Source organism: Bison bison, unplaced genomic scaffold (assembly GCF_000754665.1).
Source record: "Bison bison bison isolate TAMUID 2011002044 unplaced genomic scaffold, Bison_UMD1.0 scf7180017864148, whole genome shotgun sequence".
Taxonomy (NCBI): Eukaryota; Metazoa; Chordata; class Mammalia; order Artiodactyla; family Bovidae; genus Bison; species Bison bison.
Window position 1 is genome coordinate 1,751,163 of NW_011494720.1, and position 24,682 is coordinate 1,775,844.

The following is a 24,682-nucleotide window of genomic DNA, read 5'->3' on the forward strand; positions in this document are numbered from 1 at the left end:
GTGAGTCTGAGTGAAGTCCGGGAGTTGGTGATGGACAGGGAGGCCTGGCATGCTGCGATTCATGGGGTCACAAAGAGTTGGACACGACTGAGCGACTGAACTGAACAAGTTGAAGCTGGTTGTGGGATCAGGGAAGAGGACTAACTGAGGCTGGAAGATAGGACCTAGAGTGCCTTGGGCCAGGGCACAGTGGAGGGGTAAGGAAAGCTACATAGGTTTCAGGAAGTGGATGTCAGTCCAGGCACTGTATTTAGTGGGCGAAGCAAAGAAAAGTGAGTTCAGCCACCAGGAATGTTTTCAGATGGAGTCACGGCATAAGCTGGTGTCAGGTCTGCCTGTAAGGAAGATAACCATGGCAGGTAAGGGCCAAGGTCCATGCTGGAAGATGCACTGGCAGTTGGCATAAATGGTTCGCCAGCCACCACTGAGTTCAGGGCTGAGGCTCGCTTCTGAAATGCTTGGGCAGAAGCCTGACATCTAGAATGTGATCAATCAAACCACCAGGGAGTAATGTAAGTGAGGAATAGAGGACGTTTGGTGAACTATACACCTATCTTCTAAGGTCTTGGATGTGGATGTGGAATATATGCTGCTCTGTGTCTGGGAGCCCGATTTCACCACAAGCTTCATCAGACTGGCAGGTAGAAGTTCTGACGCACTGTCTCTGCCTGCAGTGGCTGGCTCGGGGCCAGGGAGAAACTGAACTGTAGGTGTGGGCCACAAACAAATCCAGCTGTGAGATGCTATGGAGGAGGAGACAGAGGACAAGAGAGGGGGTTGTGACCAGGTGTCATGACTGCAGAAACTAGGTGGAGAGAATGTTCCATTGGCAGTAACATCCTTTTCATCTCTGACATAGTTCCCAAAGGATTTCATGCAGACTGTTCAGGTATAAATTTCTGCAAAGATGGAAATGTTCAGTTCTGTCCATTTTGGTAGTCGCTAGCTACATGTAGGGGCTTCCCTGGTGGCTCAGACCATAAAGAATCTTCCTGCAATGCAGAAGACCCCTATTTGATCCCTGGGTTGGGAAGATCCCCTGGAGAAGGAAATGCTACACTTTCCAGTATTTTTGCCCAGGAAATCCCATGGACAGAGGAGCCTGGCGAGCTACAGTCCATGGGGTTGCAAAGAGTCAGACACAACTGAGTGAGCAACACATTAGCACACAGCTGAATGTAGCTGTTGAGTACTTGAAATGTTGCTAGCATGACTGAGGAACTTTTTAATTCAAGTTCAATGTAGAGGGCAACATGTAGCTAGTGGCTGCTGGATTGGACAGAGCAGATTTAGATGCTAGGGTAAGTAGTAACAAACCCTATACTTAGAAGAGCAAACTGATAATTATAAATAAATGAGCAGGGCAAAGCCCAAATGGTTCTTTCCCTTTGGCCTTGGCTGTGCACCCAACCCCAAATAAGTAGCATTCATTTTTAAAATTTTTAGACTGTAAACTCATCTGTCTATAGTGATCAAATTCATCTTGTGGAGATTCTGCACAGAGAAGGTATTGAATTCATTTTCTAGACCTGTATTGTACCACAGTTGGTCTTTCTGTAATATGGTGATTAAAAATCATATTGGTATTTATCATAAGCAATAGGTAGTTAATGTATCAATTTCCAGATATTCCTGTCCAGTGGTATAGTCGTTTTCCAAGTAGTTTCCGGAGCAGACAACTCAAATCTATTCAAGTACAGGAAGAAAATAATGTGTTTTTTTTGTTCTCATTGCTGCTGCTGCTAAGTCGCTTCAGTTGTGTCTGACTCTGTGCGACCCCATAGACGGCAGCCCACCAGGCTTCTCTGTCCCTGGGATTCTCCAGGAAAGAATACTGGAATGGGTTGCCATTTCCTTCTCCATTGGTGTCCAATTGGTCTCATTAAGAAACTTGTATTTCAGCTTGTATGTTTTAGTCCCATAATATGTTAGTACAGTGGTATGTGCCTGCCTGCTCAGTCGTGTCCAACTCTGAGATCCCATGGACTGTAGCCCCCCAGGCTTTTCTGTCCATGGGATTTCACAGGCAAGAATACTGGAACCAGTTGCTATTTCCTCCTCCAGGGGATCTTCCTGACTCAGGAATCGAACCCGAATCTTCTGTGTCTCTGTAATTAAAATATATACATCCATTAGGGCTACTTGCTCAAGTATTTTTTCCTAATAGAGATATGTGGTCAAAAAAATACACAGCTCTCTGCTCAACAGTATATCCTACAGACAAAACTAGTCCTGAAGCTAAACAATATGATTGAATATTATTTAGGATCCATATTGCTGGATCCTAAACTCAGATATTTTGATAACAGAGTAACAGGGAAAGTATAGTTATGGAAAGCTTTTCTTTATAGGTTTTTCAATAACTCTGTTAACCAATTCCCTGATAGCTCAGTTGGTAAATAATCCACCTGCAATGCAGGAGACCCCAGTTTGATTCCTGGGTCAGGAAGATCCTCTAGAGAAGGGATAGGCTACCCACTCTAGTAATCTGGCCTGGAGAATTCTGTGGACTGTGTAGTCCATGGGGTTGAAATAATTGGACACGACTGAGCGACTTTCACTTCAATATTAACCGATTCACTTATTTTAAGTTTTATAGCTCTTTTATGCTCAGTGAATTTTCCTGTTTCTTCCCATGTCTGTATCTCTCCAAGGTTTCATTTCCTGTATCTTTATAGTGACCTCTAACAATATCTGAAAATCAATCAGAGGCTTTAAAATTGTTTCATCTCACTTTATAACCTGCTCTGACTTGGAAAGGACCTCTGTCACAGCTGCCTCCACAAGTGGTGTAAAATGAATACAGTGTCACAAACTAGTCCTGGGAGCATCTTCTTCCTTAAGCATAGGTATCATTCTGATTTTGAGATAGCAATCTGTGCTTCTACTGCCTCTTTCCAAACCAATTAGGTGAGACACTCTGAGAGAGGCTACCAGAATTGTTTTCAAAACTCCCCACGTGATTCTAATACATGCTGTCTGTTTTCCTCTAGCACTGTTAAGCACCATCAGATATTGCATAGTTTTTGCACACGTGTTTACTGCGTAACCCAATAGTTACCCACTAATCACTTGTGGCCATCTAAACTTTGATGAATTAAAATTAAATAATATTACAAATACCTCAGTTGCACCAGCCACATTCATGAGTGGCTAGTGGCTACCATATTGTCCAGCCCAGCAACATAACATTTCCACGATCACAGAGAAGTCCACTGAGTGAAGTTACCAACTGGGAAATGTCAGATTGGAGAAGTGAAGGAGGGAGCATACGATGCAATAGAAATACCAACCTTTCTGGGTGGTTGGTAGATGCTGGATCTTATACTACATTTGGAGCTTAGTTTATGAATCCCTTAATTTTTAGATTCAGTTGAAATGGGTTTTAGTTAATTTAAGTGAAGTATTGGTTTGATTTTATATGATTTGCTTAGCCTTGGAATTGGAAGTTTTAGTCACTCGGTCGTGTCTGACTGTTAGCGACCCTATGGGCTCACCAGGCTCTTCGGTCCATGGACTTCTCCAGCCAAGAATACTGGAGTGGGTATCCATTCCCTTCTTTCTCCGGGGGATTTTCCTGACCCAGGGATTGAACCTGTGTCTCTTGCATTGCAGGCAGACTCTTTACCATGTGAGCTACCAGGGATTCCAGTTGCTTAGCCTATCTTTGTTTAACTTATCTCCCTTGTTAGAGTGCTTTTAGCAGCACCTCAGTTAATCGCTGTCTCAGTTTTTGTTGCGTGTGTCATTTAGAAACAGTTGAATCACAGAAGTTATCCCCTCTGAAATCTGTATTGTTTTACGGAAAAGGTTAACAGCTGGTGAAAATAGCCCCAAGGTTTCTAATCCCACCAAAGGAAAATATGGTGCCAGTCACTGCCTTGTACCGTGACATTTGTGAAATCTAGGGATGGATTACTTGAAATCCCAATTTCAAATTACTTGAAATCCTATTCATGACCCGATGCTTCTATTCACACCATTGTGTAGATTTTCACCAGTATCTTGTGTTTCACTTTGTATACCCTCCTGCTGTTTCTCGGACACTTTCAAAAAGTCCCTTCCTTGCATATAAACAGAACACATCAGTCCATTAATGGAGCTCATTATGCTCATTTGTCTTTGCCAAGAACTCTTGGAAATGATCGCAAATGACTATGTAATTATAATTAAGATCACAGAGATGCATTCACTTTATTTTTAACAAGTTCATTCTGTTAAGTTTCACCCTATTTCAAATAATGACATTTGCTGGTGCAAAGAAGAATTATTAAAATAACAGTTTAACTCATATTTTTGGTGGATAAGCTGGTTATTATATTTGATAATTGTAATGAGTAGCTGATAGTATGTAGGTAATAAATCGAGGGAGTTTATTCTCTTAGAATACCTATGAACAGCTTCTTCTGATAGGACCTGGTAACCAAAGTGATCTCTTTTTCCCATTTTTATCCACTTATCTTCAGTTTTAATTTTGTCCTCTCAAAGACGGCTGAGTCCTACCAGTGTGATATTTTAGAAATTGTAACACTGTGAATAAGAATAACATATATCAGATCTTCTTTTCACTTACTGAGCTAAAAATTATAAGCATCACTCAATTACCAGAAAATTCTTTTAACAATCAGGTCCTTAGTTCAAAAATGATTCCTTTTTAAAAGTTGTGATAATCTTGTAATTTTCAAAGTAGCATCTTTAGAAACCCCCCATCTGCCCATTATTCTCCTTGTTTCCATTTAGGATATTTCATCAAAACTTAAATTTTTCTTTCTCCTGCTGCATGTGGTCTTTATGTGCTTTCACTGTGAAAAAATAAAATCTTTAGTTTCAGGAGCTCTGTGTTCTATTCCTTCACTTTAAAATCATGGGAAAAATAACTGTCATTTCCTTATCCCTGTCTTCAATTCCCTCATCATTTTCAAAGAGCCAATTTTCTCTCTTTTTTTCCTGTCTACTTTAAGGAACTTTTTGCTTTGCTCCATTCTCTGCAATTCAGGGCTCACAATTTCTTTGAGCTTCTCAGATTATCCTCTGTCCTTCCTTGTGTATACTTTTTTTTTAATTAAAAAAATCCCTTCAACCTTCTTTGGACTTCATCATATGTACATTGCCATATTGAAAATTCATCTGCTTATTGACCAAAATTAACTTTCTGTCCTGCTTAATCATATTGGATGTGTATCTTCCAATATGAGTTAAAAAATCATCGTGTATCATGAAAGAATTTTCTGGCATATTCATATTATTGCATAATATGCAATGAAGTCAAAGTAAAATAACTCATAATGAATATTCTATCAAGAAACAATCATCGGAATCTGCATATCCTGAGGACTGAATCAACAAGCCCATAAGACAAATCATCATGACATTTGACAAATCATAGCAGTATTGGGGATGGTATAATGAGACTCTAATGCTGGAAAAGGTTGAAGGTAGGAGAAGAAGGGGATGACAGAGGACAAGATGGTTGGATGGCATTACCAATTCAATGGACGTGAGTTTGAGTGAGCTCTGGGAGATGATGAGGCACAGAGAGGCCTGGCATGCTGCAGTCCATGGGATCACAAAGAGTTGGACATGACTGAGTGACTAAATAACAACAATAGTGAGTAAAAGGACATGGACATTGAGATGAACAGTCTTGAGTTCTAATTTTTTGTCAGTTCCTAATTGTGTGCCTTTGGGTAAAGCCATCGTTATCTCCCTGAGCTCTTTCATTTGTAAAATCAGAATTAATATCTCAGATGCTCCAATGTGTATCTGAGTGCTGTGTAAAATGTCCTCCAGAGAACATAGTATAATTGCCCTCTGTAATGATAATTCTCTTCCTTCCAGAAAATGGACACTTCTGTTTCGAAATCAGGATAGGTGAACTTCAGCCTAGATAAAACCATTTCATTGTCATGACTTCCCTGGTGGCTCAGATGGTAAAGCTTCTACGTAAAATGCGGGAGACTCAGGTTCAATCCCTGGGTTGGGAAGATCTCCTGAAGAAGGAAATGGCAACCCACTCCAGTATTCTTGCCTGGAAAATCCCAGGGACAGAGGAGCCTGGTAGGCTACAGTCCAAGGGGTTGCAAACAGACACGACTGAGCGACTTCACTTTCACTTTCATTGTGTAAATGTACTACAGGAGTAGCTACACTCCCTTTCATCTACCAGCTAAAGCCTTGGTATCAGCTCTTAAGAAAGTATTAGGTGGAATATCCCATATGATCAAATCTCAAATAAATATTCTTTCTAGTTTTAAAAGTATCTCTTATTCAAGTTACGAAGCATGTCTATCACCTGACTTGAAACAATTTCTTCTACTTTTTCTCTAGTCAGACCATACAGGCAGTCATCACTACCTTAATGGTTTGTTGTTGTTCTCCCTTCACTATCTCCTGGAGTTTGCTCAAACTCATGTCTATTGAACTGGTGATGTTATCCAACTATCATCATCCTCTGTCGCTCCCTTCTCCTCCTGTCTTTAATCTCTCCCAGAGTCAGGGTCTTTTCCAATGAGTCGGTTCTTTGCATCAAGTGGCCAAAGTATTGGAACTTCAACTTCAGCATCAATCCTTCCCATGAATATTCAGGACTGATTTCCTTTAGGATTGACTGATTTAATCTCCTCCAGCACCACAATTCTAAAGCATCAATTCTTCAGAGTGCAACCTTCTTTATGGTCCAGCTCTCACATCTGTACATGACTACAGGGAAAACCATTGCTTTGACTATACATACCTCTGTCGGCTAAGTGATACCTCTACTTTTTAATACCCTATCTAGCTTTGTCAGAGCTTTCCTTAGTTCCTTTCAAGGAACTTAATGATTATGTAAGCCTTTTCTGGAAGGCTGGAGGCCCTAGCCATGATATTTCCATGATAGACCTAAAAGTCCACGTGTTCAATTTTGATAACTTCTTTCTTAACTGAATCAAAGCCCTGCCAGCTTAAATAGGATAACTTCAGATTGTTTACTGAAAAGTCTGGAATCACAATAAAAATATATTCACATATACTATAACCATTTCCAAAAGTAGAGTAAGCTTGAAAGAAGTATACACTTATCAGTTGTCAAGAATCAAAGAATTTGATGAAGTTGATTGTCTGTGTGGCACTACCCTTCATGAGAAAGAGCAGAAGTCCCCCTGTGTTCCCTCCGAAAGGGACAATATGCTTCTGGAGAAGCCCTTTCCTTACTGAGAAAGCTTGGAAATCTTCTATTAATTTTTCACCTATATCTTCCTTTGAAATATATCCTGATTACCTATAGTATCTTGAGCTACAAATAGTGCCTAGGAACTTTTCTCTGAAGTTGCAGCAGTAGGGTTTTTTTTTTTCCCCAATTTGGGCTACAATCTTCATTCTGATGCTCAACCCTTTATCCTTTATAAAAACTTTTAATTTGTGCTAACCATGGGCAAAAGGACTGGTGTTTAGAAATGATACAAGTGCAAATATGGACAAGGCCAGGGAACTGCCTAACTGTCCTCACAAAGTGTCAGGACTTCAAAGAATCACATGATGAAATGGACCTCGTTCTACAAGTTAGATTTATGATGGTTCTGTTAACCATGCTTGATGAATTATCCAAGTCTTCAGCTCTTTGTACAGATTTTTTTTTTTTTTTAAGTTTGCACATGTATCTTATCTGGGTTTAAGAGTCTTTTGGCCAGCTTATTTTGGAATTTCTTCTACTATCCCAACTACTAAGTTTTTGCATTCTAACTGAAGACTTCATTCTTTTTCTCTCTCTTCTTCTATTCCCAGCTGTGAAAATCTAGGTTATGTAGGAAACCAATAGTTATGCCAGGTTGCTAAGTATCTTCCCACTGAAGGACAAGTATTCTGGAGAAGCATATATTTAGCATTTGATAGTTGATAAACAAGCTTGCTTAAGATATTTTCAATAGAATTTCAGCTCTGGCAATTGAAAGCAAAGGATACAGTTGATATTTGGTGAAGCAAACAGATGTGAACACACTTCCTGCATTGAGATGCATTAATTTTTTCCCCTGAAAAGTGGATAAGAGCTTGTGAGAGTAAATAATAGAATTCAAATCATATGGGGCAAAGTATTTTATATTCAGGAATAAATCACAGCAAAATAAATTTGTTACTTTGTTTGGATTGAATGCTGCTGCTGCTGTCACTTTAGTCATGTCCGACTGTGCGACCCCATAGACAGCAGCCCACCAGGCTCCCCTGTCCCTGGGATTCTCCAGGCAAGAACACTGGAGTGGGTTGCCATTTCCTTCTCCAATGCATGAAAGTGAAAAGTGCAAGTGAAGTTGCTCAGTCATGTCTGACTCTTTGTGACCCCATGGACTGCAGCCTACCAGGCTCCTCTGCCCAGGGGATTTTCCAGGCAAGAGTACTGGAGTGTGGATTGAATGAAGAGTTGCTAATACTGAAATACAGTCTAAGAAAAGGAAAATGGAGATTCTATAGAGGAGAGCCTGACCCGGGATGATGCTTCTACCCTCAGTGGAACGTTGTCTTCTTTGAAAGGCTTTGGTTCGGGTCAGTACATGAGACATTCATTGATCATTACCTAGGAAAGCTAGTTTATTTACAAGGCACAGAGTTAAGTCTGGTGGGAAATACAAAGAACTAGGTACAGTCCTTATCATTAAGAAGCTTTCAACTTGTGGCATGTTTCAGAGAGAGAGACTTCTGGCTTTGGGCAGTAAGCACCTCCTTTGGCTTAAGTATGGTGAGAAAGAATTGCTCCTGTTATACCAGTGATAAGAAATAAATATTTCCTTTTGCTATTGTTCAGTCACTAAGTTGTGTCCAATTCTTTATGACTTCATAGACTGCAGGACACCAAGATCCTCTGTCCTTCACTATCTCCTGGAATTTGTTCCAGTTCATGTCCTTTTGCTGAGCTCTCTATTAATGTGGTGGTAGAATTTTGTGATCCTTAAGGCTGCTGATAATTCTGTTGTCTCCTCCTCTAACATTAGTACTTGTTCAGATCAATATTTTAGGAAAGGACCCCAAGTGCTATCTGTTAGTTACCAGGTTAAGTAATAAATTCATCATTTAGGATATATTTGTTCAGTTCAATCAGTCAGTCGAGTCTGACTCTTTGCAACCCCATGGATTGCAGCACACCAGGCTTCTCTGTCCATCATCAATTCCTGGAGTTTACTCAAACTCATGTCCATTGAGTTGGTGATGCCATCCAACCATCGCATCCTCTGTCGTCCCCTTCTCCTCCCACCTTCAATTGTTCCCAGCATCAGCGTCTTTTCAAATGAGTCAGTTCTTCGAATCAGGTGGCCAAAGTATTGGAGCTTCAGCATCAATCCTTCCAATGAATATTCAGGACTGATTTCCTTTAGGATAGACTGGTTGGATTTCCTTGCTGTCCAAGGGACTCTCAAGAGTCTTCTCCAACAGCACAGTTCAAAAGCATCAATTCTTTGGTGCTCAGCCTTCTTTATAGTCCAACTCTCACATCCATACATCACTACTGGAAAAACCATAGCTTTGACTATACAGACCTTTGTTGGCAAAGTAATGTCTCTGCTTTTTAATATGCTGTCTAGGTTGGCCATAACTTTCCTTCCAAGGAGCAAGCATCTTTTAATTTCATGGCTGCAGTCATCATCTGCAGTGATTTTGGAGCACAAGAAAATTAAGTCTGCTACTGTTAACATTGTTTCCCCATATATTTGCCATGAAGTGATGAATGTTGAGTTTTATGCCAACTTTTTCACTCTTCTCTTTCACCCTCATCAAGAGGCTCTTTAGTTCTTCACTTTCTGCTATAAGGGTGATGTCATCTGCATATCTGAGTTATTGATTGATATTTCTCCCAGCAATCTTGATTCCAGTTTGTGCTTCATCCATTCTGGCATTTCTCATGATGTGCTCTGCATTTAAGTGAAATAAGCAGGGTGACAATATACAGCCTTGATGGACTCCTTTTCCTATTTGGAACCAGTCTGTTGTTCCATGTCCAGTTCTAACTGTTGCTTCCTGACCTGCATACAGATTTCTCAAAAGGCAGGTCAGGTGGTCTGGTATTCCCATCTCTTTCAGAATTTTCCACAGTTTATTGTGATCCACACAGTCAAAGGCTTTGGCAGAGTCAATAAAGCAGAAGTAGATGTTTTTCTGGAACTCTCTTGCTTTTACCATGATCCAGTGGATGTTGGCAATTTGATCTCTGGTTCCTCTGCCTTTTCTAAAACCACCTTGAACATCTGGAAGTTCACAGTTCACGTACTGTTGAAGCCTGGCTTGGAGAATTTTGAGCATCACTTTGCTAGCTCAATTTTGAGCTCACTTTGTGAGGTGGTTTGAGCATTCTTTGGCATCCTTTCTTTGGGATTGGAATGAAAACTGATGTTTTCCGGTCCTGGAAACTGCTGAGTTTTCCAAATTTGCTGACATATTGAGTGCAGCACTTTCACAGCATCACATTTTAGGATTTGCAATAGCTCAACTGGAACTCTATCGCCTCCACTAGCTTTGTTCATAGTGATGCTTCCTAAGGCATCACCAGTCTATGCCCAACCAGTAATGCTGAAGAAGCTGAAGTTGAACAGTTCTATGAAGACCTATAAGACCTTCTAGAACTAACACCCTAAAAAGATGTCCTTTTCATTATAAGGGACTGGAATGCAAAAGTAGAAAGTCAAGAGATACCTAGAGTAACAGGCAAATTTGGCCTTGGAGTACAGATGAAGCAGGGCAAAGGCTAACAGAGTTTTGCCAAAAGAATGCATTGGTCATAGCAAATACTCTCTTTCAACAACACAATAGTAGACTCTACACATGGACATTACCAGATGGTGAATACTGAAATCAGATTGATTATATTCTTTGCAGCCAAAGATAGAGAAACTCTATACAGTTGGCAAAAACAAGACCAGGAGCTGAGCTATGGCTCAGATCATGAACTCCTTATTGCCAAATTCAGACTTAAATGGAAGGAAGTAGGGAAAACCATTAGACCATTCAGGTATGACCTAAGTTAAATCCCTTATGATTATACAGTGGAAGTGACAAATAGATTCAAGGGATTAGATCTGATAGAGTGCCTGATGAACTATGGATGGAGGTTCATGACATTGTATAGGAAGCAGTGATCAAGACCATCCCAAGAAAAAGAAATACAAAAAGGCAAAATGGTTGTCTGAGGAGGCCTTAAAATAGCTGAGAAAAGGAGATAAGTGAAAGGCAAAGGAGAAAAGGAAAGAAATATCCATTTGAATGCAGAGTTCCAAAGAATAGCAAGAAGAGATAACGATGTATTTATTGAGCCCCTGGTTTGCCCAGCTCTGGGCTGTTTGGCGTATCAAAGATTTCCAATATATTTAAGGTGATAGAGTTCACAAATGAGTTTATAGAAAGGAATAGACCCTTTTTAGCCTCAGGAAATATGATATGCACCCACTGGAGGATTTGTGAAATCACCAGTGAGGGTGAACTAGTTTGTTGATCCAATCGTAGGATTGTTGTAAGATGACTGTCCCACTGGCAAGCACTTCTTGTCCAAGAGAATGTAATTGGGTGGTGGTGACTCAAGCGAGGCTGGGAAGACTTCCCCACGACCAAATTAAAGACAACGGGAACTCTACTTGTACCCAGCTCTGCACAGATCAGCATGAGACAGAGGACACCTATGGGGGAGGTGGGGAGACAAATTGTTTCTTTTTACAAGTTGAAGAAGGAAAACTGCAGGTCTTAGTAGCAGCCCTGCTAAGAAATGGGAGAAAAGCAAAGAGCTTCACAGGCTAAACCTTGGTGTCTTATTTATTCCTCTTGGCTACAGAATGCCTGCCAGCAGGAGACTCATCACTAAGATATTACAGGGAAATGAAGCCAGGCAAGAAAAATATGTATTGCTTTTCTCCTCACCCCATAAATTTTGTTATTAATAAATCAGATTCTTATAGAACAGCCTGCCACAGCTGTCTGTCTAGAAACAAGGTTTTATTAGCTGCATTTTTATTAAAATACACAGTAGTTTTATGGGTGAACATTATGCTTTTAAGTCAAAATGGATGTCATTGAGAACACATGTGATCGGGACTTTCTCCATACACTTGGTTTTGTGGCTGGGATAAGGCAGCGTGATTTGACGTGCAACGAAACGTATGGCAACCTTGATTGACTTCCCTTTCTTGGCAGTCTCTGCCTAGACCTTTGGGAAAATTCCAAAACAGTGCAATTCTTATATGAGGGCTACCTCTCTGGTCACTCCAGCTTCCAAAAGGGACATTTTTAAATCAATTCTACAACATGTCAGAGCAGGAAAAATGCAATCCATTTTTAAGTTCAATTTCATCAAAGTAAATTTGATAAATTGTCAAATATCATCAAAGCCAGTTATGGTTTTCCAAGATGATTTGGTGAAGAGGGAGACATACTCTCTCCCCACTTGCTTTGCAGGAGGATTCCTTGTAAAAACAGTAGCATGTATGGGTTTTGTTTTCCAGATTGTAAATGTAAATACATGGTAATTGCAGAGAAGAATCACAGTGTACTTCTACCGTTGGTGTTTGTGAAGTGCTTTTCAGGCAGACAGCTCCAGCTTAACAGGGCAAAAACGTGTGTTGTTGTAAACTTCTGGGCACACACTCTGCAATGGAGCAGGCATGACCAGGCAGGGCTGACAGCATATTAATTAAGTTTTCTTCCATCGTAGAGCTGCAGCTGCTCCCTTCCGTCATTGCTGAGTCCTTACTGTCATAGCAGAGAAGAACCTCGCTCTATGGGACCTGGGAAGAAGGGTGAAGACTGGGATGGGGTAGCATGATTAACCACCATGGTGGGCTCTGATTACTCTTATGCAAATGAAATAATTAGAACAGGTACAAGTGGAGTCCTAGTTTAGAGGGAAAGGGGGGGAAATATGCTCTTTGCACCCACAGGAGGAAACACTGCTCATCTGTGCACAAGTTTACTCATCAAGGACAATTAACCCACAATAGTTAATCACCCCAAAGGAGCCTACTGTTAGTAGAACTTGCCAGTTTATTTGAATTTGGGTGCTGGCAGACAGCGCCTTGGGATACTGTGATTCCTCCTGAGTACTGCAGTTTGTTAAGTTGATAGGCCCCTGGTCTGGAAGAGAAGGACAAAATGAGTTGGTGCACAGCACTTGGGACAGTTGAGGTTAACTGGTGGTGGTGACGGTAGTGTAGTGGGAAAGTTGGAATTCACTACTTTCAAGGAAAACTGAACTAATTAACCAATCTTGTCTGAGTCATGTACATAACCCTCTCTCCACTACTGACAGAGTTATCCCAAAGTTATATAAGATAATGGAAAAAAAAAAAAAAAACAATGTGGGGAGGAGACGGAAGAATCAAGTCATGAGCTTAGACTGATCCCTACTTACTTGTTTTATTTAGCAATTTATTTAAGACTTTTGTTACTTAAATCGATTATAGAAAGTAAGTTGCCTTAATAGAAAGACCTATTTTTAAAACTGCTATAGTAAAATTGCAACAACTGATGGTGGCCAAGATGTTTTAGTATATCAAACTTGTGCTTTTAACATATTCAGTGTGATTCTAGGTCATGCCAAGACTCATTTATGTATTCCACCAACACATCTATTGAAGTCTAGTAGATAATTGTCTCTAATGACAGATACAGTCTCTGCCTTCATGTGGTTTGTAATTCAGTCATCGTTGCTGCTTTGTTGTGAGGGTTATATGTCTTTAACAGGAGACTCTTAGAATTTTAACTTGTGCTAACACTGAACATAACTAACTCACTCTCTCTCTCTCTCATCTCTCTCTCTCTCTTTAGAGTGAAAGTGTAGTGGCCTGAAGTGACTTAGCATAGCATAGCATAGTGGCTCAGTCATGTCCAATTCTCTGCGACCTCATGGACTGTAGCCTGCCAGGCTCCTCTGTCTGTGGAATTCTCCAGGGAAGAATACTGGAGTGGGTTGCCCTTCCCTTCTCTAGGGCATCTTCCTAACCCAAGGATTGAACCTGGGCCTCCTGCATTGCAGGCAGACTGTTTACCATCTGAACCACCTGGGAAGCCCTATGTATATTTTAGAAACAGATAAAAACTACAACAGTGTTAAATTTATGTGCCCAATTACAAAGCTTATTCTGCATCCTGAAAACTTTTTAAGCAGCAAAGATATAACCTTTGTAGTTTTATTTATTTATTTATTTTTGGATATTCTGGAATTTATTTGTAAGCTAGGCAATAAGTTACTCTCATTAACACAGATTAACACAGATCAATACCACCATAGTTTTAATTTATAGGCCAGTGTATCTGACAGCCTTAAAATTTCCTATTGATCAGCTCCATGGTCTTCTGCATGTACAATGCTATCATGAATGCAGAATTATACTTTGACTCAAGCTCTTGGGTAAGATGATTCAGCTGTCCTCCTTTAACATAGCAATCTGAATGGCAGTGACTCGTTATTCCAGACAATCAAGGGGAAGTATAAAATTAAATTTCATATGATATAAAAACTGTTCTTGCTCAGGGTTTTGCACTTGACTTTTAAAAACTAAACTTTTCACTTTAGATCGGTTGTAAATTTACAGAATGCCTGCAAAGATGGCACAGGGAGTGCTCAGATGCTCTACACCCCGTTTCCTCTTTGACTGAGGGCTTGTGTTACTGTACAGTACTTTTATCACCATGAAGAAACAACATGGATATTTTATCATTAGCTGAAGTCTGTAATTATTTAGATTTCCTAAGTGATTACCTAATACTTTTCATCTGTTCTGGGCTCCCATCAGGATACATTGTATTTCGTATTTGTGCTTTCTTAGGCTGTCCTTGGCTGTGACATGTTCTGAGACTTTGTTTTTGATTACCCTGCCCGTTTTGAGGATCACTGGTCAGATATTTTGTGGAATATCTCTCAATTTGGATTTGTCTGATGCTTTTCTCATGGTTAGACTGGGGTTAATGAGTTTTGGGGAGGGAGACCACAGATGTAAAATGCCATCGCCATCACATCATTTCAAGGGCACACACAATCAGTATGGGTTATCGCGGTTAATGTTGACACTGATCATCTGCCTCGAGGCAGGATTTGTCGGCTTTCTATACTGTAAAGTTATTATTTTCTTCACCTTTTCCAAACATTTTGCTTTGGAAGGAAGTCCCTATCTACAGCTCATACTTAAAGAATGTGGGTTATGCCTTAAGGGTATAACTTAAAAAGAGAGTACTAACATTAATGGAGTCATCTATTCTCCATTAATTTATTTATTCAATCATGTATTTATGTTAGTGTAGATTCATGGATGTTTATGCTTTGGGGTGTAATCCACCTCATTTATTTTGCTTCTCATGTTGTTCCAGCCTTGGCACTGGCAAGTTTATGAGTTAAAAAAAGTATTCTTTTGACATATACATCATTATGCAATTTTTTTTTATTTTTGAGCAAGTTCTTCCTTCTCTGTCACTACAAGATGGTTCAGACTCATTTTGTATATTTCCTGCTCCAGACCTAGAATAAGCCATTTTTCCATGGAGACATGGTTCTCTTATTGGGAACCAAGATCTGGGCAATAGATGTACTTGCTGTTCCTGGGAATATTGTTATTTCTAGAGCCTCTAAGCTGACAGTGTATGGAGATATATGTTTTTATACTGCCCCATGTGTATACACCTATTTATAAATATTTTATTTATGTTTTTTATGCAGCTTAACATCTGTATCTATTAAGTTCACCATTGAATACACACTGATGTCTCCAACTCTAATGAATTGTAGCATGAATCATTCTAAACTTCTCTTACCTTCCACTTCTTACTCCAACAGTATGAAACCTGGCTCTCACCTTGTGCCATTCATTTACTTCATTAATTCCAATATGCCTAACAGTGGTTTCACAGTTGTTATAACATTTAAAGGTAAAAGGAGCTATACATAAATTCCATACTCTAGTTAGTAAAGTTATAACAATTAAGGAAATTTTTATGGCCCAGAATATAGTCTGCCTTGGTGAATATTCCACTGGAGCTTGAGAATAATGTGTATTCATTTGTTAGTTGGTGGAGTCTTCTATAAATATCTATTAGATCAAGTTGATTGATAGTCTTTTTGAGGTCAATTCCATTCATATTGATTTTCTGCATACTTAATCAGTTACTGACAAGGAGATAATGATGTTTCCAACTGTAACAGTAGATTTATCTGCTTTGCTTTTCAGCTCTAACCTTATTGCCTCCCTAAAGAAGTATCTTAAAAAATGGATATGATATATGAAACATATAATATATGTTTTAAACCTTAGATATCAGGCAGTGTGGGGCAGTGTTTCATGAGAAAGGGAAATAAATGAGATTAGTCCTGCTGCTGCTCCAGCTTCCTACCTAGAGAGAAATTCAAAGCCGTAGTCAGGGAGGGGGAACTCAGGTATAATCAAACACAGAAATTAAAACATGATGGTTATCCAATGAATGACAAAGGAAAGAAAAACTATGAGAAGGAAGGAGCTAGAGCCAGTAGGCTGGGGTAGGGTCCAAGATTGACTATGGAGGAAATGAGCTTTTACTTGGGATTTGGTGGCCAATGTAAGAGGAGTAGAAATTGCTCATGGTGGTGATATTGGAAAGTATTATAACAGTGGCATGGCCCAACCCTATTTCATTAAAAAAATAAAAAGTTTGTGGGGGGATTTGTAAAGAGAGCTTGGAAAAGCGCTTTAGGATTATTTGTGGAAATACATGAGTCAGTGTCATGTTTGGTTTTATTCCGTAGGTTAGTGGCTTTTTAAATTTAAAATACAACCAGTAAACTCCTTTAAAAATAAGTTATTTCTCAAATATATATATATATGCTGTTGCTGTTGCTAAGTCGCTTCAGTCGTGTCCGACTCTGTGTGACCCCGTAGACGGCAGCTCACCAGGCTCCCCCATCCCTGGGATTCTCCAGGCAAGAACACTGGAGTGGGTTGCCATTTCCTTCTCCAATGCACGAAAATGAAAAGCGAAGTCGCTCAGTCGTGTCCGATTCTTCATGACCCCATGGACTGAAGCCTACCAGGCTCCTCTGCCCATGGGATTTTCCAGGCAAGAGTACTGGAGTGGGGTGCCATTGCCTTCTCTGAATATATATATATATATACATACATATATATAAGCAACTGCTTTAGACTGATGGTGGGAGTGGGACAACCAGAAGCCCAACCACACTGCCTCTGATACCTGCTTAGAATTGCCAAGAGTTTTCAGAGAACAGTTAAACCACTCGAGGTTTTGAGAGCTTTCGATGGGCAATAAGAGGATATAGTATGTGTGTAAGGGAGATTAATTAACTGAAAGTTGATTTGATTGGAAGGGAGATTGAAGGTAGGCAAGGAGACAATTTAGAAGCTGCTGCATCAATCTAGGCAAAAAAGGAGAAAGGCGTGAACTAGGGTGGTGGCAGTGAAGACAGAGAGAAGGGGGGTAACAGAAGTCACCGTCCAGCTCAGTCAATGGAGGCAAAATGGGCTGCTTCCATTGTTGGCATGCATCTTTGTAAGTCCCACAGTTGAGCAGTGGGAACCAAGGGAGTACCTGGGAGACTCTGATATCTCTCCCCATTGTTAGATATGTGAGGAAATACAGGTAGGGGTGATATGCTGGATACTAAAAGAGGAAGAGAAATAGCATTAAGCAGCTTTAAATGAACTAGGTAATTCATAGCCTCTATGTGTATCATCTTTTTGTCTTTTCATACTGTTCATGAGAGTTGGTGATGGACAGGTAAGCCTGGTCTGTTGCAGTCCATGGGATCGAAAAGAGTCAGACATGACTAAGTGACTGAACTGAACTGAAGTGTATCATTGATGGTGATATATCAATGATACACTTAGAGGCTATGATAATAATAATCTGTAATTGCATAATTCACCTGGGTTGAAATCTCTGTGATGCCCTTGGTATGACTTTGGGGCATGATAGTTACTGTAAATGTCTTTCTTCTGTTAAGTGGGGACTCTAACAGTGCCTACTTTACAGGCTTCATTCCTAGTATTTGAAAGGAAAGCATTCAAATTGATGCAGGGGAGTTTCTCTGGCTGAAGTTTCATTAGTTATTAACATTATTTAATTCTTAACTAATCACCACTTCTGTTTTCTTCAACATGTTGAGTTAGAAAGCTTTTAGCGTGTTTCTCTGTCTGGCTTTTTAATACCTCATGAATAATGTGAAATTATTGAGAAACAAAAGAAAGGTGATTATGCAAATGCTTGAAATATTTAATAATACATTAAAGTAGTCTTGGGAAATTGGAGAAATAGCTTTACTGAAGTTATAGTAGCTTTTTGTAGAGGCAGAAGGTATTAAGGAGAAAAAAGATCATTTCAGGAAAAGAAAATTTAAAAAGCAGAATGCATTAGAAGCAAATGACCTAATAAATTCAATTAAGTAATGAATATTCAGATAGCATTCATTTTCCTGAGATATAATGGCCAAGCCAAAGAGTTTAAAGAATGAAAAAAAAAAAGGGTGATTGAGTAAACTCTAAAGTATTAGAAGTAAGCCTTTCAAAACTCCTAGTTAGACACATTAGGACAGACATTTTTATTTTAGGGCCAGGGCGTAATTGTTTAAGCAGTGAATATGTCTTCAGACCTTTTCTCCCTGCCAGGACTTTACCCCTACACTGCCTTATTATGAACTTCCCCAAGCCCGGGCAGTCTTAAAATCCTTAGGGATCTTAGAGAGTGCCCTGGGCATCATCTTTCTCCCTTTCATTCCAATGATCTGTGCTTATTAGTTTAATAAATTCTCTTCAATTAATGCTTCTTTGTGGATTAGAATCACTCAAATTCACATTAAGTACTGCTATGTGAAAGTTTTATACTTGGCTTTGAAATCCTTAACAACAGTGCAACAAAGATATTAAAGAAAGGCTTAACCCAAGGGCATGCAGTTCAAAGTGGTGGCATTTCACATGTATGGTGGGCTTGCTGGACAAGAGAGTTTGTATCTCAAGCCTGAAGGTAATCCTTGAATTTTGCAAGTTAAAAAATTTTTTAAAGGAATGTAAAGAAATTTGCTGTGATATAACTCTTGTCTAATCAGTGACACAACTTGAGATCTAATAATGTTTGTCCACTAGCAAATCTGTTAACATGACATCTGTATTGCATTGCTAAATATTTTGTTCAGTCATTCTGGGAAGTGACATTTTGGGGTGCTGAATACATCTGCTTATATGGTGCTACAAGCCAAAGTGCTATCTGTTACAAATAAACATCTCAACTGTTAAGGAGTTTGTTTAATATTTGCATGATCTAAGCTAGTTGGTTTTTTTCCTCTCTGCTTTGTGAACTTTTTTAAAAATACGAAAATGGTTGAAATAACTTAGACAAGGGAAATGAGCTTAAGTAAAATACTTATTAATCTATGTTGTCTGGAAAAATCCTTGGTAGGGAACATAGAACGAGTTTTTTAACTTTATTTGGATTTCAGTTATGCATGCCACGCATATACCCTGTCGCTATATGTAATTAGGAACTGGCTGTATATTCCATTGTGACACAGGTTGTAATTATTGGTTGTGATCTGCAATTCTCATTTAACCTAGGTTAAAATAGAGCTGGAAATTTGTCCATTTTTCACCTATTGCACTCAATTCCAGTTTGAAATTTTTTAAACTACTGTAAATATGCATTATTGTCACTGGCGTGTCACAGCTAATATGACCATTACTGCTTCCAAGTAGACACGGCGGCTTTCCTCTTTGACTTGTGCCCTGGGATCCGATCTTTGTAGTCAGGCACACAATATGTACAGCTTCTTAATTTTGCTCTGTTTGTACATCTTATAGAGCCTTTGACATTTGAAAAATATAGAGCATCTAGGGGTAAATTTAAGAAAATATTTGTCAATGCTAACTGAATCTACCTTACCATATTTGACTCTTTGATAATTTTATAAATATTCAGCTCTCATCTCCACCTCTCCAGTTGTGTTTAATTGTTCTGCATACCAAGTCTGTGGTCATTTTTGACTTGTGTTCAACAATGTGAATCAAATATTTGAGACTCAAAGAGGTGTGGTGGTTCAGCTCACTGCTGTAATAGTGCTGTACCTAAACCATCTGAAGAGTCTGCTTCTAAATTTCTCCAAGAAAGGAAATCTCATGTATTGGCCCAAATGTAACATTGTCTCCTAAAGATACCTTCTTTGTCTCCTCTTCTTAGCTTCACTTCCTCTCTTCCATTGTGTTTTGGGCAGTTCATTCATTCATTCCACAAATAATAGAACTTTCGATTCATGTCTTTCTCCCTCCAAGCCAAAAACTTCATGGAGGATAACATAATCTGTCTTTGTTTAGCATTGCATCATCTGTGAATATACATTGTTAGTATTGAACAAATGTTCACAAAATGAATACTTTAATAAGCAATTTCTAATAACTGTCACTTTTAGAAGCTAAATTGAGTTTAAAATTATTCTAGAAAACAGATTCGTCTGTAGTATGACTGCTGGGACCTTTTAAAGTGTGGGGAATACTGTGTTTTGTTTTCCTTAATTTACCTTGTGTCTATTTGTCTTTATCTTGGAAATATTTTAAAATGAAGATAAATTGCAATGATAACAGAAAGCATCAACTTCATTTTTAAAAAGTAAAATGCATGTGTATAGTCATAACTTGATTACTTAGGTAACTTTGTTTCGTCTTAGCGTGAACAAAATCACCTTTAATTATTTCTTCTTTGTTCAGATCACTTGCCTTTATCTTTCCATGTAGATCTGATATTAAAAGATTGTATTGTTTACATCTGTTTACATTCTCTATCTGTTTACATTCTCTCTCTCTTTCTAAAGTTATAGAGAGGAAGTCAAAGAGTATTTGAGTTATACGCATACACTGCCTAATATTGAAGAACAAAGCATTTTTTCACCCTAGTTGCCACCCAAAGTAGGTAAATAACAATGAGCATCATCCTCTCAAAAGTCTGACCTCAAAGTTTCTAAGAAATATGAATCTCTAGGAATTCTTTGCTTTTGATCTTCCTTTCCTGTTTTTCATCCAAGGCCACTGGTCTTACATTCTAACAGGGAAATCGTGGAGTCCTACACTCTCAGGAGAGAAAGCGCATTGAAAGTCATGTAGTACAAATACTGGGTAACTGAATGCCTTTGGTAACACCCTGTAAAGTCTTCATCTAGCCTATTCTTGGAAACCTCCAGTGATCCAGCACATCCTTTCCTGTGGCAGCAGATTCTATCTTTGTTGTCAGCGTTGAGTCTTTGTAGTGATCTCTGGCTTCTCATGATTTCCACATATTTCTTCTATTTTACTCTTTGGACTCGTAAAAAGCAAGTTGAACCCATCTCTCTTAGTCAGTTTAGGGTGCCGGAATAGAAATATCACAGACTTCATGGTTTAAACAGCAGACATTTCTCACAGTTCTGGAGCTCGGGAACTCCAAGCTTGCCAGCAGGTCTGGTGTCTGATGAGTGCCTGCATTCTGGCTTGTAGACAGCTGTCTTCTCATACCCTTACAGGGTGGAGAGAGCAAGTTGGAACCCTGGCCTCTATATATAAGGGCACTAATCCCATTCGTAAAGGCTCTACCCTCGTGACCTAATGACCTCCCAAAGGCTCATACCTTTGGGATGGTATTCAAAGTGTGAAAACCATCACACTGGGGATTAGATGTCAACATATGGATTTGGAGGGGAAACAGACATTCAGACCACAATGCCATTTTATAAGGTACAGCCCATGTGAAGGTGACACTCATGTTTCCTCTAAGTCTTTTTTTCTCTTTGGCTAACCCCTCTTGGTTCCTCAGTGGTTCTCTGTGTGACCTGATTTCGCATCTCCTCAGCATCCTCATTACTCTGAATGGGTTTGTTTTGCTTGTCTCTGCAGCATCCAGCACTGCGTGATAGTCCAGGTGCGCTCTGATGCGCTGAGAGTAGGCTGTGTTTCGCTTCCTTAATTCAGATATTATACTCACATTAGCACATCTAGTGATGAAAAGAATTGACCAAGGACAGCAACTGGCCAAATGCAATGATTACTCTCACTTGACCTATTTTATTTCTTTTTTGTTTTGTTTGTTTAGTCACTAAGTGATGTCTGACTCTTTTGCAACCCCATGGACTGTAGCCCTCCAAGCTCCTCTGTCCATGGGATTTCCCAGGCAAGAATACTGGAGTGGGTTGCCATTTCCTTCACCAGGGGATCTTCCTGATCCAGAGACTGAACCCATGTCTCCTGCATTGGCAGGTGGATTCTTTACCACTGAGCCACCAGGGAAGCCCATTTTACTTGTAGATGTTCTTAAATTTGTTCACTGTGTGGGATACAATTTTGAAACTCTGGTAACTGGGGAAAAAACACAAACTTCATTTAGAAGCTTGGATCTTGGATCATACTTAATAGAGAATGGTCTTGGACCAGTTCATGAATCTTTCTAAAGGAGCAGTTTTCTGACATTTACCTTACAAGGTTATTGTGAGGACTAAATTAGTTGTAAAATGCATACATGTAAAGTGTATTTAAAGTGTTTAAGCACATGGTTAGTGATCAGTGTATGTTAGTGATAATAATCTTTTATGATTGTTACTTATTCCAAGAGTTCTGAGAAATGCTTATTTTGATACTGAACAAATAAGGAAGGGTCTGTGGCATCATTATATTTTTAATATCATGTAACATATCTAATCTAGATCTACAAGAATAAAAGCTATGCATAAAAACTCACCAGTGAACATTTGTCCAAACTCCTTGACAGAACAAAATAGAGCAAAATTCTGACATTAGTTATTCATTTGTTTTGGAATCAGAGGACAGGTGATCTGTTACAAAGAATTTTACTTCTCATGTCTTAAATATTAAAAATAATTGTGTTAGATTTTTACCAAAATAATTATTTCTTTTATACAAATCTAAGAAATGTTGCTTTCTGGTCTATTTTGGAGAGATTAAGAGTTTTTGAAAATATGGACCCTTGTGTTCACTTTTGTCCTTTAAAATATTTGTTTCTGCTGATGCATTTTAGTACTACAGCCTGGTGTTTTCTAGGTTAAGATGCTGAACCAAGACTCAAAGAATCTCTGGAGTCTCTCTCCTCCTTTAATTAGTTAGAGGGAACCACAGCTGGTGAATCTTTGGGGGAAGACTATTTTCAACTCTTTTAAAACTTTAATATTAGGAAAATAGAAAGACATTTGTGACATCTTAGAACCTAGTGAACAAGTTGAGGCTCTTGGGTTGATTACTCAGGTGATGAGGTACAGCTTAGTAGCAGTAAAAGACTGACTCAATAAAAGACTGACTCTGTGGAGGCTTGAGACTGTCAGATACATTTTGGATAAATCATTCCTCTTTAGTGTCTTCCATTAAGAGGTCTACTTGGGTGATAAGGACATTTATTAAATATTTTATAAAGATGCTTTTTAAATTTGCTGTTGAAAGAATATTCATAGCAGGAGCAATCTTTAATATGTCATATTTCAAGAGTAGCTAATTAATATGTTGTCTTTTTTTATAGCATCTGTTACACACACACACACACACATCCTGCAATTGTTTGTAAGAGCAGCTTGTACTGGCTCACAAAAGCCTATTGTTAAATTTGTAGGAGTTTTGTACACTGCTTGATCTCAGACAAGAAGCTTGAAATTTGCCATGGTGGGAGTCGTTACACCATGGAAATTGGTGAATGCTACAAATCAAAGCCTTTTTTTCCCTCTCGTGGACAGCTGGTTGTTAAACACTTAGAAGCACAACTGTGTCCCAAACTATTTCCTTAAATAAAATAAAAGGCTGTTAGCATTAAAAATGGTTTTCATGTGAAAGTTTATATGAGCAAAAGAATAAGCTATTTTTGTGTGTGTGTTCTCAGGGATACGGAAAGACCGAAGAGGAGGGAGAATGTTGAAGCACAAGCGCCAGAGAGATGATGGGGAGGGCAGGAATGAAGCGGTGCCCTCTGGAGACATGAGAGCTGCCAACCTTTGGCCAAGCCCCATCATGATTAAACACACTAAGAAGAACAGCCCGGTGTTGTCCCTGACAGCTGACCAGATGATCAGTGCCTTGCTGGAGGCTGAGCCCCCCATAATCTATTCTGAGTATGACCCTACCAGACCTTTCAGTGAGGCATCAATGATGGGCTTGCTGACCAACCTTGCAGACAGGGAGCTGGTACACATGATCAACTGGGCAAAGAGGGTGCCAGGTAAGAAGACCAAGCTTGACTTTTATTTTGAAGAGCCATTCACTATTCATGAACAGGTTGCCATACGTACCATGGGAGAGATAGTGGGACACAATAGCTTGTTATCTAGTTGATTTCAAGGTTATATCAGAACTGATTAATTTTCAGTAACTATACACTCTTAATTCTCCTGGAAATTAGGAAATAGTGTTTTGAAATAAAAATCTAGATGATTAAAGTCTTTAATCTGACATTATTTTTTTAACCCATCAATATTCACCCCACAAATCTGGGGTGAACACTACATAATAAATGCATTTAATATTATATGTTCACTGTGGCAGAAAATTTTAACACTAAATAATCTATGTCCTATAAAATTTTAACGTTGAGGACTTTTGTTCAAAACACCTAAATTGTGAATCATCAATTTTGCTTTACAAGATTTTATTTTCAGGTATTTATGAGCTAAAGAAATAATAAGTTTTTTTTTTTTTTTTTTACTGAATGCCAAATATTCATTTAACCATCTATTAACATTTTAGGAACAAGG

The 24,682-nt window shown here is 39.0% G+C and overlaps 1 protein-coding gene across 1 annotated transcript in view; it reads left to right on the top strand.

Moving 5' to 3' along the window:
- ESR1 (estrogen receptor 1) overlaps window positions 1-24,682 on the top strand; it is a gene marked incomplete at its 5' end in the record, with an annotated part of 286,022 nt that overhangs the window by 103,281 nt on the left and 158,059 nt on the right. Inside the window, one exon of the mRNA XM_010840906.1 lies at window positions 23,815-24,150. Within this exon, the coding sequence (XP_010839208.1) occupies window positions 23,815-24,150 (336 nt within the window). The remainder of the gene's footprint in view (window positions 1-23,814; window positions 24,151-24,682) is intronic.